The sequence below is a fragment of the Hyla sarda genome, chromosome 6 (genome assembly GCF_029499605.1).
Source record: "Hyla sarda isolate aHylSar1 chromosome 6, aHylSar1.hap1, whole genome shotgun sequence".
In the NCBI taxonomy this organism is placed as follows: domain Eukaryota; kingdom Metazoa; phylum Chordata; class Amphibia; order Anura; family Hylidae; genus Hyla; species Hyla sarda.
Window position 1 is genome coordinate 259,232,526 of NC_079194.1, and position 16,119 is coordinate 259,248,644.

A 16,119-nucleotide genomic window follows, 5' to 3' on the forward strand; every position below is an offset into this window, starting at 1 on the left:
CAGTACATTCCTATTTTAGGGGTAAGGGGGAGCAATGCGTCACTCCCCCTGCATCTCCACAAGGTGAAACTGGGTCCCTAGCAATGCTGCTGAGCACGGGCCGGCCGGGCCTCAGGAGCAACAGAGCTGCGAGAAGACTAAGGATGAGGTGCGGAGGGGAGGCTGGGGAGAACATAAATACAAAGATGGGGTGCAAGGGGGGAAGCTATCGGAAGGTTGGGAGCCGAGGGTGAGGAGGGGTTGTATATTTATGATTGATAAGGGGGGGGGGGGGGGGAGACGCTGGGGTTGTTACCGAGTTATCACTGTGTTATCTGTGGTGTTACATAGGACTGCAGGTCACATCTACTACATTATATGTACTGTTGGGCGATGGTGGAGTTTGGGGGGTCGACTTGGGGGGGGGGGGGGGGCACCAAAATGGAGCTTTGCTTGTCTTGGCAGAAATCCTTGCACCGACCCTTATCCAAGGGATAGGTGATAAGATGTCTGATCACGGGGTGTACGGCCACTGGGACCCCCCACAATCTCCAGCCAGGCATCCTGACGTTTTGAATATTCATATTCAGAATGCAGTCTGTGCTAGGCTTCGGGCAGCCGTGGTCATCCCGCCCCCTTCATTAATGTCTGTGGGAGATATATATAATTTGTTCCTTTCGAATTACTGGGGTGCCGAGCTAGAGAGCACAGGGGCTTCCAGCTTATGACCCTCTGCAATCAAACATCCATTGGATAGGGGATAACATGTCAGGGACAGAATACCCCTTTATTGACATTTCCAAAACAGTTCTGTGTGTTAAGAATTATAAGGATTATCATTTTATCAAAAGATGATATTATCAAAATGCTAATTGAATTATGTAGATTGATTACATGTTTATTCATTTAGGTCATTTAATGAAAACACTGATTAGATTAATATAGTTAGATATTTATGCCTGGACTTACTGGGCAAAGACCCTGTGGGCCGGGCTGCCATGAAATAATAAAGCAGGAGCTGTGAACTGTTCTTTAAATCTCAGTTCTGAAGTGAAGCTCTGTGTCTGACATCTTTCTCTTGTAGTCTTCATCAAACTTTTCATTCTGAGCAACAGTGAAATGGTTCTTCCAGTCTCCAGCAATACCTTATTTAGAGAAAAATATGTTGTATTTTAATAATTATAAAGGGAACTTATCAGTAGATTGGTAGCATCAAACCATGACATTTATTCTACAATGCTGTTGCATTTTAAGAAGAGTTTTGCTCAGGAAGTAGTGTCTACTAGATGCCTCTGGGGTCTCTCCACACAGTGGACACTTCTCTTCCACAGTGCTTCAGGATAAAACATAGTTCATAGTATTGTGAGATCCTGTTGTTACTTCATTTTGCTTGTGTTTATAAAACTCCTGACAGGTTCCTTTTTAAAATTTGGTCATTTCTAGCACAACTTTAAAGGGGTACTGCAGTGGAAAACATTTTTTTTTTTTTTTAAATCAACTGGTGCCAGGAAGTTAAACCGATTTGTAAATTACTTCTATTTAAAAATCTTTATCCTTTCAGTACTTATCAGCTGCTGTATGCTCCACAGGAAGTTCTTATCTTTTTTAATTTCTTTTCTGTCTGACCACAGTACTCTCTGTTGACACCTCTGTCCATTTCAGGAACTGCAATAGAAGACAAAGAGGCAGTGCAGCTCAATCTACCATCTACTCCGAGGTTAACTGGTAGGTCTAAAAACCCCAAAAGACCCAGTAATCAACAAAAAGAAATATAATAAGAGAGAATTATATAACCAGTCCTCAAGAAGTAGTGAAAATAAGTAGTGAAAAAAGGGGAAAGAATAAAAAAGGGAAAAATTAGTGGTTTTGAATAAAAAATGTACAGTGATATGTGAAATAAAAATAAAAATAAAGACAACAGTAAAAAATGAAAAAGAGAAAGGGGAGAAGAAAATAATAAATAAATGAGGAAAAATAAAAAATAAATAAAAGTGCACAGTATCGAAGAAAAAAGGATGAAATCAAAGTGATAAATAGGAAAAAATGTGAATATTAATAATTTGTTAAAAAACAAAAAAATAATGAATAAGCCTGCAGAAAATGATAATACTTAAACAATACTTAAATGCATATGATTGTTTAAGTATTATCATTTTCTGCAGGCTTATTCATTATTTTTTTGTTTTTTCAACAAATTATTAATATTCACATTTTTTCCTATTTATCACTTTGATTTCATCCTTTTTTCTTTGATACTGTGCACTTTTATTTATTTTTTATTTTTCCTCATTTATTTATTATTTTCTTCTCCCCTTTCTCTTTTTCATTTTTTACTGTTGTCTTTATTTTTATTTTTATTTCACATATCACTGTACATTTTTTATTCGAAACCACTAATTTTTCCCTTTTTTATTCTTTCCCCTTTTTTTACTACTTATTTTCACTACTTCTTGAGGACTGGTTATATAATTCTCTCTTATTATATTTCTTTTTGTTGATTTCAGGAACTGACCAGAGCAGGAGAAAATACCCACAGCAAACTTCTACTGCTCTTGACAGTTCCTGACATGGACAGAGGTATCAGCGGAGAGCACTGTGGTCAGACAGAAAAGAAATTAAAAAAGAAAATAACTTCCTCTGGAGCATACAGCAGCTGGAAGGATTAAGATTTTTAAATAGAACTAATTTACAAATCTGTTTAACTTTCTGGCACCAGTTGATTTAAAAAAAAAAGGTTTTTTCACTGGTGTACCCCTTTAAGCAATATAATAAATTTTTTGTGGCCTAACCGTTTCTCCATGGTACAGAACCTATAAGGCTATGTCCTCTTTTACCATTCATCATTGATTGATAGATGTATAGGGCTATTCTTTTATTTTGGGTTTTCCTATATGTTTTTAGAGCAGAATACCTGTGTACATACAGAACCTGGTGGAAAATGCTACAAGTTTTCTCTGATTTGTATGAAATTCAAGAAAAAAAAACATCCGTATGAAATCGAATACAATAAGGCATACTCTGAGGTTGTACAGACCCATAATACAGCTGTGTACATGAGACCTTGCTCTTTAACCCCCTTAACGACACAGGATGTAAATGTACTTCCTGGTAGTTACACTTACGTACACTTACGTCCTGTACATGACGGCGAGCATTAGAGTGGTGCTCGTGTCATGTGCGGCAGGTCCTGGCTGCTATCAGCAGCCAGGGACTTGGTAGTAATGGCAGACATCATCAATCGCGCTGATGTGCACCATTAACCCCTCAGATGCCGTGATGAGTACAGATCACGGCATCTTCGGCAGTTCGGTCGCTGCCGCGGGGATCTAGTCATCCATAATGGTAGACGGAGGTCCCCTTATCTTATCTGAGATTGAGTAGACCAGAGCAGAAGATCGCCAATAACACTGATCAGTGCTATACCCTATGCATAACACTGAACAGTATTAGCAATCAAATGATTGCTATAAATAGAAAAAGTGTAGAAAAAGAGGAACAAATTTGAAAAATCCCCTCCCCATTAACAATGTAAATTGTCCCTTTTTCCCATTTTACCCCCAGAAAGTGTAAAAAAAAATAAATATTATATATATATATATATATATATATAAATAAAAAAACATATTTGGTATTGCCGCGTGCGTAATTGTCCGAATTAACAAAATATAATGTATTGATCCCATACGGTAAACGGTGCAAACATAAAAAAAAAATACAAATAAAAAAGTCCCAAATTTCAGCTTTTTTCACATAATAATATTCCCCAAAAAATGAAAAATAATTTATTAAAAGTTTCATATATGCAAATGTGGTATTAATAAAAAGTACAGATCACAGCGCAAAAAAATGAGCCTTCATACCGCCGCTTATACGGAAAAAGTTATAGGACGTCAGAATAGAGGGATTTTAACAAACTAATTTGGTTAAAAAGTTTAAGATTTTTTTTAAAGCGGTACTATAATAGAAAAGTACGTAATCATGGGTATCATTTTAATCATTTTGACCCACAGAATAAAGAAAACATTAGCAAAATTGCGGTTTTCTTTTCTTTTTCCCTAGACAAATGGTATTTTTTTTTTTATTTCCCCATACATTTTATGGTAAAATGAGTGATGTCATTACAAAGGACAACTGGTCGCGCAAAAAACAAGCCCTCATACTCGTCTGTGGATGGAAATAAGAGTTATGATTTTTAGAAGGTGAGGAGGAAAAAACAAAAATGCAAAAATAAAATTGGCTGCGTCCTTAACCCCTTAAGGACCTACAGGTACGTCCTTGGTCCTGCTCCCGTGATATAACGCGGGGTTACACGGTAATCCCGCATAATATCACGGCGGGCCCGGCGTCATAGTGAAGCCGGGACCCGCCGCTAATAGCGCTCAGCGCCAATCGCGGCACCGCGTGCTGTTAGCCCTTTATCCGCGCGTTCAGAGCTGAGCCACGCGGCTAAAAGTGAAAGTAAAAACTGCCGGTTAACTCAGTGGGCTGTTCGGGATAGCCGCGGTGAAATCGTGGCATCCCGAACAGCTTACAGGACAGCGGGAGGGTCCCTACCTGCCCCCTCGCTGTCTGATCGCCGAATGACTGCTCAGTGCCTGAGATCCAGGCATGAGCAGTCAAGCGGCAGAATCATCGATCACTGGTTTCCTATGAGAAACCAGTGATCAATGATAAAGATCAGTGTGTGCAGTGTTATAGGTCCCTATGGGAGCTATAACACTGCAAAAAAAATGATCATTTAACCCCTCCCCTATTAAGTTTGAATCACCCCCCTTTTCCCATAAAAAAAAAAAACACAGTGTAAATAAAAATAAACATATATGGTATCACCGCGGGCGGAAATGTCCGAATTTCCGCTCGGTCAATGGCGTACGCGCAAAAAAATTCCAAAGTACAAAATAGTTACGATCAATAAGTCCTATCAATGCAAAAATGGTGCCGTTAAAAACTTCAGATCACGGCGCAAAAAATGAGCCCTCATACCGCCCCATACACGGAAAAATAAAAAAGTTATAGGGGTCAGAAGATGACAATTTTAAACGTATTAATTTTCCTGCATGTAGATATGATTTTTTCCAGAAGTACGACAAAATCAAACCTATATAAGTAGGGTATCATTTTAACCGTATGAACCTACAGAATAAAGATAAGGTGTCATTTTTACCGAAAAATGTACTACGTAGAAACGGAAGCCCCCAAAAGTTACAAAAGTTTCAATTTTGTCGCACAATGATTTTTTTTTCCGTTTCACCGTAGATTTTTGGGCAAAATGACTGACGTCATTACAAAGTAGAATGGGTGGCGCAAAAAATAAGCAATCCTATGGATTTTAAGGTGCAAAATTTAAAGAGTTATGATTTTTTAAAGGCAAGGAGCAAAAAACGAAAATGCAAAAACGGAAAAACCCCCGGTCCTTAAGGGGTTAAAGGGGGTGCACCGGCCCTAAGACATCTTATCCCTTATCCAAAGGATAGAGGATAAGATGTCTGATAGCGGGGGTACCGCCACCTGTCCCACCTCTCTCAACAGCACGAAGCGATAATGGCTCTGTGTCTGAAGCCTCATGACCATGGAACCGGAGTATCCAGATGTCACGACTCCGCCCCCATGGCTCTCCCGCCCCCTCCCATAGGCTTGCATTGAGGGGGAAGGGTGTGACATCACACCCCACCCTTCAATGCCCCCTCAGGATACTCCGGCTCCGTGGTCGTGAGGCTTGAGACACTGCACGATCATTGCAGCTAAGACAGGTGGGTGCTGCATGAGAGATTGCTGGGGTCCCCAGCAGCGGGACCCACTCGATCAGATATGTTATCACCTATCCTTTGGAAAGGGAATAAGATGTCTTAGGGCCAGAGTACCCCTTTAAGGCCAAAATGGTCTGTGTCCTTAAGTGGGTTAACAGATTCACTTTAATTGCAGTTAACTAAAAACCTGTCATGTTTGATTATCTACTACTTGCACAACCTCTGTAGTTGATTTGGGTTTTTAATGTCTTCAGGACGCAGGGCGTATGCATACGCCCTGCATCCTGAGTCCTTAAAGGGGTATTCCAGGCAAAAACTTTTTTTTATATATATCAACTGGCTCAGGAAAGTTAAACAGATTAAAAAATCTTAATTCTTCCAATAGTTATTAGCTTCTGAAGTTTTCTGTCTAACTGCTCAATGATGATGTCACGTGTCGGGAGCTGTGCATGATGGGAGAATATCCCCATAGGAGCTGGACAGCTCCCGGGATGTGAGTCATCAGAAAGCAGTTAGACAGAAAACAGCAACTCAACATCAGAAGCTAATAACTATTGGAAGGATTAAGATTTTTTAATAGAAGTAATTTACAAATCTGTTTAACTTTCCGGAGCCAGTTGATATATAAAAAAAAGTTTTGGCATGGAATACCCCTTTAAAGACGCAGGGCGTACAGGTACGCAGGTGGAAATTCTGGATTGCCGGAAATCGCCAGTCAATTCGGACATGCAATTCCGGTTCCTGCTTCTCGCCGGGCAGGGGACCGGACCGTGATGCCTGCTGGAATCATTCAGCAGGCATCCCGGCTCATCGTCAGAGGGGATCCTGAGGTAAATACAAACCGTCGATCTGCAGCGATTCCGGGTCATGGGGGTCATGTGTGACCCCATGACCTGGATAATGATGATGATTGGTGGTGTAATATACACCAACAATCATCATCCGTACTGTACTGGGAGGTGGGAGTGTTGCCACCCCCCAGTACAGCTGTGATTGGGCAGCCGTAGTGACCGCACCAATCACAGCATTATGGGGAGGGGGAGGTGGGTGAAGGAGCATGTTGCTCCATTCGACCCACCATACTTTAGTGATCTGGTGTGCAGGACGGAGCCCCGTGCTGCCATCTCCCCCCTCAGTGTAAAAAAAAGTGCCCCCTTTCTGGGGCTCCTTGGCACAGAAAGCAATCAGGGACAGTTTTGATTAGGTAGGGACAGGTTAGGAGTAAAAAAAAAAAAAAAAAAAATGAAAATATAGATTTTTTTAAAGCGTACCATACTGTAGGTGTCCGCGGGTCCGTAGCACCTTTTGCTGCATGACCCTTGCCCTACTGGGTCGCTGTCGTCTGCCGCCAGCGTATATATTTTTTTGCCACAGACCTTTTTTTTAAATTTTTTTGATAAACATGTGGCCGGGCCCTCTGAGCTATAAAAGAGCGGTCGCTCACCGTTAGCTAATGCCCACCTGCCGCTGATCAGTCCCGTAGTACTGATCAGCAATTTTTTTTTTGTGGTGCAGGCGCTTTTTTGGGTTATAGCGACTTTTTTTTCTTTGCACATATAGTACCAGTAGCAGGCCTGTGCTGTGTGGACAGACGTATGGTCCTCTGTGTGCAGCCCGCCCCACCGCTGTCAGTGATTTATCACTGATGAGCATTTTTTGGGGGGGTTCAGGTGGGTGCATTTTTTCGGGGTTAAGCGTTTTATTATTTTATTTTGTTTGGGGGTCTGTGTAAGTGCCGCCAGCCACTGTTCTGGGCTGAGCGGCCGGACCCCCCACTGACTTCGGCGCCCCCTGCCACCACCAAGCACTAAACGCTTTTTTTTTTTTTTTTTGGCACAGGGCTTTTTTATTTATTTCTTTTTTTAAAGGTTCCCCCCCCCCTTTTTTTGTTAATATTTTTTCTGTTAGGGCGGGTTTAGTTAGTTAGGATAGGGCGGGTTAATGAGGTAGTCTCGCACCACACCACACACAGCACATACACAAATAAAGTTTCCCCACACACATACACACACCTCCATCCCCATTAGAGTAGGGAAATGGCCTGTTTTCAGCAGAGGAGGCATATGCCATACTTGCCTCCGATACTGAATGTGCCACAGAGGACGAGGAAGACCCCACCTTCCTTATTTCCTCGTCCTCCTCATCATCTTGTTCTGATGATGAGCCACCAAAGCGGCGGAGACGCCGCCATCCGGGACCGCAAACCTCCTCTGCTCCTGACCCTGTACCCCATGCTATATGAGTCCCCCTGGCGCTCATACTAGTCAAGCCCCCCTGCCAAGTTCACTGGTGCCCCTTACTGGAGGACTCAGCCAGCGGACCAGGAGCCCGTGATTCCTGAGTTTGTTGGCGACTCAGGAATCAAGATTGACATTGTCGGGTTCACTGAAATAGACTTTTTTTTAGTTTTTTTTTCAGTGACGACTTTGTCAATTTGATGGTTAAGCAGATGAATCTGTATGCCCAATATGTCATCGCCGCAAACCCAGGCTCACTTTTGGCTAGGCCCGGTGGCTGGTTCCCAGTTGATGCAGCTGAAATTAGGACATTTTGGGGCCTCATGCAGCATATGAGCCTAGTCAGGCAATAAAAACCCAGTGTCAGGCAATATTGGAGTGGGGACGTCCTTTACCAGACCCCGCTCTAAAATATGGCCATGGCACGTCCCCGGTTCGAGGCCATTCGGAAATGTTTGCATCATGCTGATAATGTGGCATGCCAATCACTTCAGGGCCAAATTTTGGGAGGCCTATGTCCCTGGAAGGGAGGTCGCTATTGATGAGTCTCTCATCAGCTTTAAAGGGGTAATCGACCGATTACCGGTTTGGCCGATATTATCGGCCGATAATCACGATTTTGGGCATTATCGGTATCGGCAATTACCTTGCCGATAAGCCGATAATGCCCGCACCGCAACCGCACCCCCCTGACCCGCCGCAGTGCGTCGCACCCCCCACTTCACCGCCCCAGCCCCATTGCCTCCCCCATCCCCGGTTTTATAATTACCTGTTCCCGGGGCCGGGGGTTCACGCTACTAATGGCTCCTGCTGCGTCCTGCGTTACGCTGTGCGCAATGACAAGTGACGTGATGCAACGTGACGTCACCGTCAGTGCACACAGTGACAGCTCAGGAGGACACCACGGGAGGCAGATGTAGAGTGGACCCCGGGCCCCGGGAACCGGTAATTATAAAACCGGGGATGGGGGAGGCAATGGGGGCGGTGCGGTGGGGGGTGCGACGTGGTGTGGTAGGGGGCGCGGAGCAGCAGTGGGGGAGACAGGCGGGGGAGAGAAGCGGGTACCGGCGGTGGTCTATGGCACCGCAAAAGCCACTGCAGTTCATTGATTTAAAGCGCCCGCTTTAAATCAATGATCTGCAGCGGTGTCACGGCGGGGGGGGGGGGGGGATAAATAGCTGTTAACTTATACCGGAATATCGTATAAGTTATCGGCTATCGGCCCTACCTCCACCGATTATCGGTATCGACCCTAAAAAAACGATATCGGTCGATCCCTACTGTGGATAACACAAAAAAGAAATTTAAAAATTTAAGAATTTCCTCTGTAGCATATAGCTGCTAAAAAGTACTAAAAGGATTAAGATTTTTTAATAGAAGTCATTTACAAATCTGTTTAACTTTCCGGCACCAGTTCATTTAAAAAAAAAAAAAACATAGGTTTTCCACCCGAGTACCTCTTTAAGGGGAGACTCAGCTTCTCACTTTTACTGCCCACTGTTCAAAAAACATGTGAGGTGTAAGTACTCACTATAGCCCTTGTTACATTCCTTGAGGGGTGTAATTACTAATATGGTGTCACATGTGTAGGGTTACTGCTGTTATTGCACAATGGAGTTTTGTAAACGCACATGGCCCCCGACTTCAATTCCAACAAACTTTTCACTCCAAAAGCCCAATGGCACTCCTTCTATTCTGAGCATTGCAGTGCGCCCGCAGAGCACTTTACATCCACATATGGGGTATTTTCTTTCTCAGGAGAAATTGCACTACAAATTTTGGGGGCCGTTTGCACTATTACCCCATGTGAAAATGAAACATTTGGGATAACATCAATATAGTGTGAAAAATCTAATTTTTCACATTTACGGCCCACTGCTCAAAAAACCTTTGAGGTTTAAGTACTCACTGTAAACCTTGTTACGTTCCTGGAGGGGTCTAGTTTCCAAAATGGTGTCACATGTTTCTGCTGTTCTGGCATCATGTGAGGTTTGTAAATGCACATGGCCCCCGACTTCAATTTCAGCAAAATTCTCTCTCCAAATGTCCAATGGCACTCCTTCTATTCTGAGACCTGTACTGTGCCAACAGAGCACTTAACATCCACATATGGGGTGTTTTCTTAATCGGAATAAAGTGGGCTTCAAATTTTGGGGTCCATTGTCTCCTGTTACCCCTTGTGAAAAAGAAAAATTTGGGGTAACACCATCATTCCTTGAGGGGTGTAATGTCCAAAATAGTATGTTATGTGTTTTTTTTGTGTTCTGGCACCATGGGGGCTTCCAAAATGCAACATGGTCCCCAAAAACCATGACAGCAAAATTTGTTTTTAAAAAACCCCAGTTGCTCATTCCCTCTTGATGCATGTTGTGAGCCCGCAGAGCACTTTATGAAATTTCCATACTCAAGAGAAATTGGGCTACAAATTTGGGGGGGCTTTCTCTCCTTGTGAAAAAATTGGGCTACAAGAACATGTTAGTGTAAAAAATATAGATTTAGATTTTTATCCTCCACTTTGCTGTTATTCTTGAAAAACACCTAAAGGGTTAACAAACTGTCTGAATGTCATTTTGAATACTTTATGGGGTGTAGTTTCTATAATGGGGTCATTTATGGGGTATTTCTCATAGAAAGGCCCCTTAAATCGACTTCAAACTTAACTGGTCCCTGAAAAATTCAGATTTAGAAATTTTCGCGAAAACTGCTGCTATATTTTGAAGCCCTCTCATGTCTTCAAAAAGTAAAAACATGTCAACTTTATGATGTCAACATATAGTAGACATATTGTATTTGTGAATCAATATATAATTTATATGGAATGTCCATTTTCCTTACAAGCAGAAAGTTTAAAATTTTGAAAAATGCTATATTTTCATGAAATTTGGGGATTTTTCACCAAGAAAGGATGCAAGCAACGACGAAGATTTCCCACTGTGTTAAAGTAGAATTTGTCACGAAACAACTTTCTCAGAATCAAAATGAAAGAGAAAAGCATCCCAGAGTTATTAAAGGGGTAGTCCAGTGGTGAAAAACTTATCCCCTATCCTAAGGATAGGGGATAAGTTTGAGATCGCGGGGGGTCCGACCGCTGGGGCCCCCTGCGATCTCTCTGTACGGGGCCCCGGCTCTCCGCTGAGATAGCGGGTGTCGACCCCCGCACGAGGCGGCGGCCGACACGCCCCCTCAATACATCTCAATGGCAGAGCCGGAGATTGCCGAAGGCAGCGCTTCGGCTCTGCCATAGAGTTGTATTGAGGGGGCGTGTCGGCCGCCGCTTCGTGCGGAGGTCGACACGCCCCCTTCCCGCGGGCTGTCGGGGCTCCGTACAGGAGATCGCGGGGGGCCCCAGGGGTCGGACCCCCCGCGATCTGCAACTTATCCCCTATCCTTAAGATAGGGGATAAGTTGTAAACCACTGAGTCACCACTGGACTACTCCTTTAATATATAAAGTGACGGGGTGATCAGATTTGCAAAAAAGGGCGGCGTCCTTAAGGTGAAAATGAGCTGCGTCCTTAAGGGGTTTATACATTTACCCAAATGCAATCCTGGAACTCCTTTGCAAGCTAAAGCTTGTACAAAACGTCACAGTAATATTGAATTAATTATGTCATGGATTTTGCATTGCATCCAACTAGTGAATGTGTGATACTGATTAATCTTACCTTTTCTCATGAAGGAAGTTGTAGATTGGTCTAAAATCTCATTAGGTATTGTTTTATAATTGACCATGTCATTAGTTTTCATGACATCAAAAGATGTGTGATAAACAATTTTCTCAAGTATATCATCACTTATCTCTTTTTCCAAGAAATCCAGCATCTTTCTTATTTCTCTCTTTGGGTTCTATAAAGGACAACACATTTAATTGCAAAATTGTGATAATTAAGATTCTCCTATTGATAACAGCTGATTCCAATTTTTAGTGAAGCAGGACCTGAAGACTTAAAGGGGTACTCCACTGGAAAACATTATTATTATTTTTTTTTAAATCAACTGGTGCCAGAAAGTTAAACAGATTGGTAAATTACTTCAATTAAAAAAATCTTAATCCTTCCAGTACTTATCAGCTGTCACGCCCCCTCCATAGGCTTGCATTGAGGGGGCGGAGCGTAACATCACTATGCTCCGTCCCCGTGATTGCCAGTAATCAGACAGGCTGAATCTAACTGGGTGCGGCGGGACTCCCGCGATCAGGCATCTTATCTCCTATCCTTTGGATAGGGGATAAGATGTCTTAACGCCGGACTACCCCTTTAATGTCTGACCACAGTGCTCTCTGCTGACACCGCTGTCCATTTTAGGAACTGTCCAGAGTAGGAGCAAATCTTCATAGCAAACTTATCCTGTTCTGGACAGTTTCTAAAATGGACAGGGGTGTCAGCAGAGAGCACTGTCGTCAGGCAGAAAGGAAACTCAAAAAGAAAATATCAGCTGCTGTTATGATCCACAGAAAGTTAAGTACTGGAAGGATTAAGATTTTTTAATAGAAGTCATTTAGAAATCTGTTTAACTTTCTGGCACCAGTTGATTTAAAAAAAAAAAAAAATGTTTTCCAGTAGAGTACCCCTTTAACCCCTTAAGGACCAGGCCATTTTATACCTTAAGGACCGGAGCGTTTTTTGCAATTCTGACCACTGTCACTTTAAACATTAATAACTCTGGAATGCTTTTAGTTATCATTCTGATTCCGAGATTGTTTTTTCGTGACATATTCTACTTTAACTTAGTGGTAAAATTTTATGGTAACTTGCATCCTTTCTTGGTGAAAAATCCCAAAATTTGATGAAAAAAATGAAAATTTTGAATTTTTCTAACTTTGAAGCTCTCTGCTTGTAAGGAAAATGGATATTCAAAATAAAACATTTTTGGGTTCACATATACAATATGTTTACTTTATGTTTGCATCATAAAATTTATGAGTTTTTACTTTTGGAAGACACCAGAGGGCTTCAAAGTTCAGCAGCAATTTGGAAATTTTTCACAAAATTTTCAAACTCGCTATTTTTCATGGACCAGTTCAGGTTTGAAGTGGATTTGAAGGGTCTTCATATTAGAAATACCCCATAAATGACCCCATTAAAAAAAACTACACCCCCCAAAGTATTCAAAATGACATTCAATAAGTGTATTAACCCTTTAGGTGTTTCACAGGAATAGCAGAAAAGTGAAGGAGAAAATTCACAATCTTCATTTTTTACACTCGCATGTTCTTGTAGACCCAATTTTTTAATTTTTGCAAGGGGTAAAAAGGAGAAAATTTTTACTTGTATTTGAAACCCAATTTCTCTCGAGTAAGCACATACCTCATATGTCTATGTTAATTGTTCGGCGGGCGCAGTAGAGGGCTCAGAAGGGAAGGAGCGTCAAATGGTTTTTGGGGGGCATGTCACCTTTAGGAAGCCCCTATGGTGCCAGGGCAGCAAAAAAAAACCACATGGCATACCATTTTGGAAACTAGACCCCTCAGGAAACGTAACAAGGGGTAAAGTGAACCTTAATACCCCACAGGTGATTCACGACTTTTGCATATGTAAAAAAAAAAAAATAATGTTTTACCTAAAATGCTTGGTTTCCCAAAAATTTTACATTTTTCAAAAGGATAATAGCAGAAAATACCCCCCAAAATTTGAAGCCCAATTTCTTCCGATTCAGAAAAAACCCCATATGGGGGTGAAAAGTGCTCTGCTGGCGCACTACAGGTCTCAGAAGAGAAGGAGTCACATTTGGCTTTTTGAAAGCAAATTTTGCTCTGGGGGCATGCAGCATTTAGGAAGCCCCTATGGTGCCAGAACCACAAAAAAAAACCACATGGCATACCATTTTGGAAACTAGACCCCTCGGGGAACGTAAAAAGGGGTAAAGTGAACCTTAATACCCTACAGGTGTTTCACGACTTTTGCATATGTTAAAAAAAAATATATTTTACCTAAAATGCTTGGTTTCCCAAAATTTTTACATTTTTAAAAAGTGTAATAGCAGAAAATACCCCCCAAAATTTGAAGCCCAATTTCTCCCGATTCAGAAAACACCCCATATGGGGGTGAGAAGTGCTCTGCTGGCGCACTACAGGTCTCAGAAGAGAAGGAGTCACATTTGGCTTTTTGAAAGCAAATTTTGCTCTGGGGGCATGCCGCATTTAGGAAGCCCCTATGGTGCCAGGACAGCAAAAAAAAAAAACACATGGCATACCATTTTGGAAACTAGACCCCTCGGGGAACGTAACAAGGGGTAATGTGAACCTTAATACCCCACAGGTGATTCACAACTTTTGCATATGTAAAATAAAATAAAAATTTTTTACCTAAAATGTTGGTTTCCCAAAAATTTTTGATTTTTAAAAAGGGTAATAGCAGAAAATACCCCCCATAATTTGTAACACAATTTATCCCGAGTACGGCGATACCCCATATGTGACCCTAAACTGTTGCCTTGAAATACGACAGGGCTCCAAAGTGAGAGCGCCATGCGCATTTGAGGCCTAAATTAGGGATTGCATAGGGGTGGACATAGGGGTATTCTACGCCAGTGATTCCCAAATAGGGTGCCTCCAGCTGTTGTAAAAGTCCCAGCATGCCTGGACAGTCAGTGGCTATCTGGTAATACTGGGAGTAGTTGTTTTGCAACAGCTGGAGGCTCCGTTTTGGAAACAGTGGCGTACCAGACGTTTTTCATTTTTATTGGGGAGGGGAGGGGGGCTGTGTAGGGGTATGTGTATATGTAGTGTTTTTTACTTTTTAATTTATTTTGCGTTAGTGTAGTGTTTTTAGGGTACAGTCGCACAGGCGGGGGGTTCACAGTAGTTTCTTGCTGGCAGTTTGAGCAGCGGCAGAAAATTTGCCTCAGCTCAAACTTGCAGCCGGATACTTACTGTAATCCTCCGCCCATGTGAGTGTACCCTGTACGTTCACATTGGGGGGGGGGGGGGGGACATCCAGCTGTTGCAAAACTACAACTCCCAGCATGTACGGTCTATCAGTGCATGCTGGGAGTTGTAGTTTTGCAACAGCTGGAGGCTCCGTTTTGGAAACGGTGGCGTACCAGACGTTTTTCATTTTTATTGTAGGGGTATGTGTATATGTAGTGTTTTTTTACTTTTTATTTTATTGTGTGTTAGTGTAGTGTTTTTAGGGTACAGTCGCACGGGCGAGTTGTAGTTTTGCAACAGCTGGAGACACACAGGTTGTGAAACACCGAGTTTGACAACAAACTCAGTGTTTTGCAACCAGTGTGTCTTCAGCTGTTGCAAAAGCTACAACCCCCAGCATGTACGGACAGCGGAAGGGCATGCTGGGTGTTGTAGTTATGCAACAGCCGGAGGCATACTACTTTGGCTGGGGATGCTGGGGATTGTAGTTATGCAACAGCTGGAGACACACTGGTTTGCTACTTAACTCAGTGTGCCTTCAGCTGTTGCAAAACTACAACTCTCAGCAGTCACCGACAGCCAACGGGCATGCTGGGAGTTGTAGTTATGCAACCAGCAGATGCACCACTACAACTCCCAGCATGCCCTTAAGCTGTTTGTGCAAGCTGGGAGTTGTAGTTACACAACAGCTGAAGGTACACTTTTCCATAGAAAGAATGTGCCTCCAGCTGTTGCAAAACTATAAGTCCCAGCATGCCCATAAGTGCATGCTGGGAGTTGTGGTGGTCTGCCTCCTCCTGTTGCATAACTACAGCTCCCAGCATGCCCTTTTTGCATACTGGGAGCTGTTGCTAAGCAACAGCAGGAGGCTGTCACTCACCTCCTGCTGCTGCTTGATCGCCGCACAGGTCAGTCCCTCGCCGCCGCCGTCGTCGCTCCTGGTGCCCCGATCCCAACATTAACGCCGGGGATCGGGGTCCCCAGCACCAGGGGTGCACGTCCCGCACCCGCTCACGTCCTCCGGAAGAGGGGCGGAGCGGGTGCGGGAGTGACACCTGCAGCAGGCGCCCTGATTCGTCGGTGGGTAATCCGGCCGACGAATCAGGGCGATCATGAGGTGGCACCAGTGCCACCTCACCCCTGCAGACTCTGGCTGTTCGGGGCCGTCTCTGACGTCCCCGATCAGCCAGTAATTCCGGGTCACCGGGTCACTGGAGACCCGATTGACCTGGAATCGCCGCAGATCGCTGGACTGAATTGTCCAGCGATCTGCGGCCATCGCCGACATG

The 16,119-nt window shown here is 43.1% G+C and overlaps 1 protein-coding gene across 1 annotated transcript in view; it reads right to left on the minus strand.

Moving 5' to 3' along the window:
• Nucleotides 1-929: 929 nt before the first annotated feature.
• The window catches only part of LOC130276981 (sulfotransferase 1 family member D1-like), a 96,273-nt gene continuing 81,083 nt past the window's right edge, over nucleotides 930-16,119 (minus strand). The window contains exons 8-9 of the mRNA XM_056527081.1: nucleotides 11,628-11,808; nucleotides 930-1,124 (exon numbers count right to left, since the gene is read on the minus strand). Of these exons, the coding sequence (XP_056383056.1) occupies nucleotides 1,012-1,124; nucleotides 11,628-11,808 (294 nt within the window). The 3' untranslated portion in view covers nucleotides 930-1,011. The remainder of the gene's footprint in view (nucleotides 1,125-11,627; nucleotides 11,809-16,119) is intronic.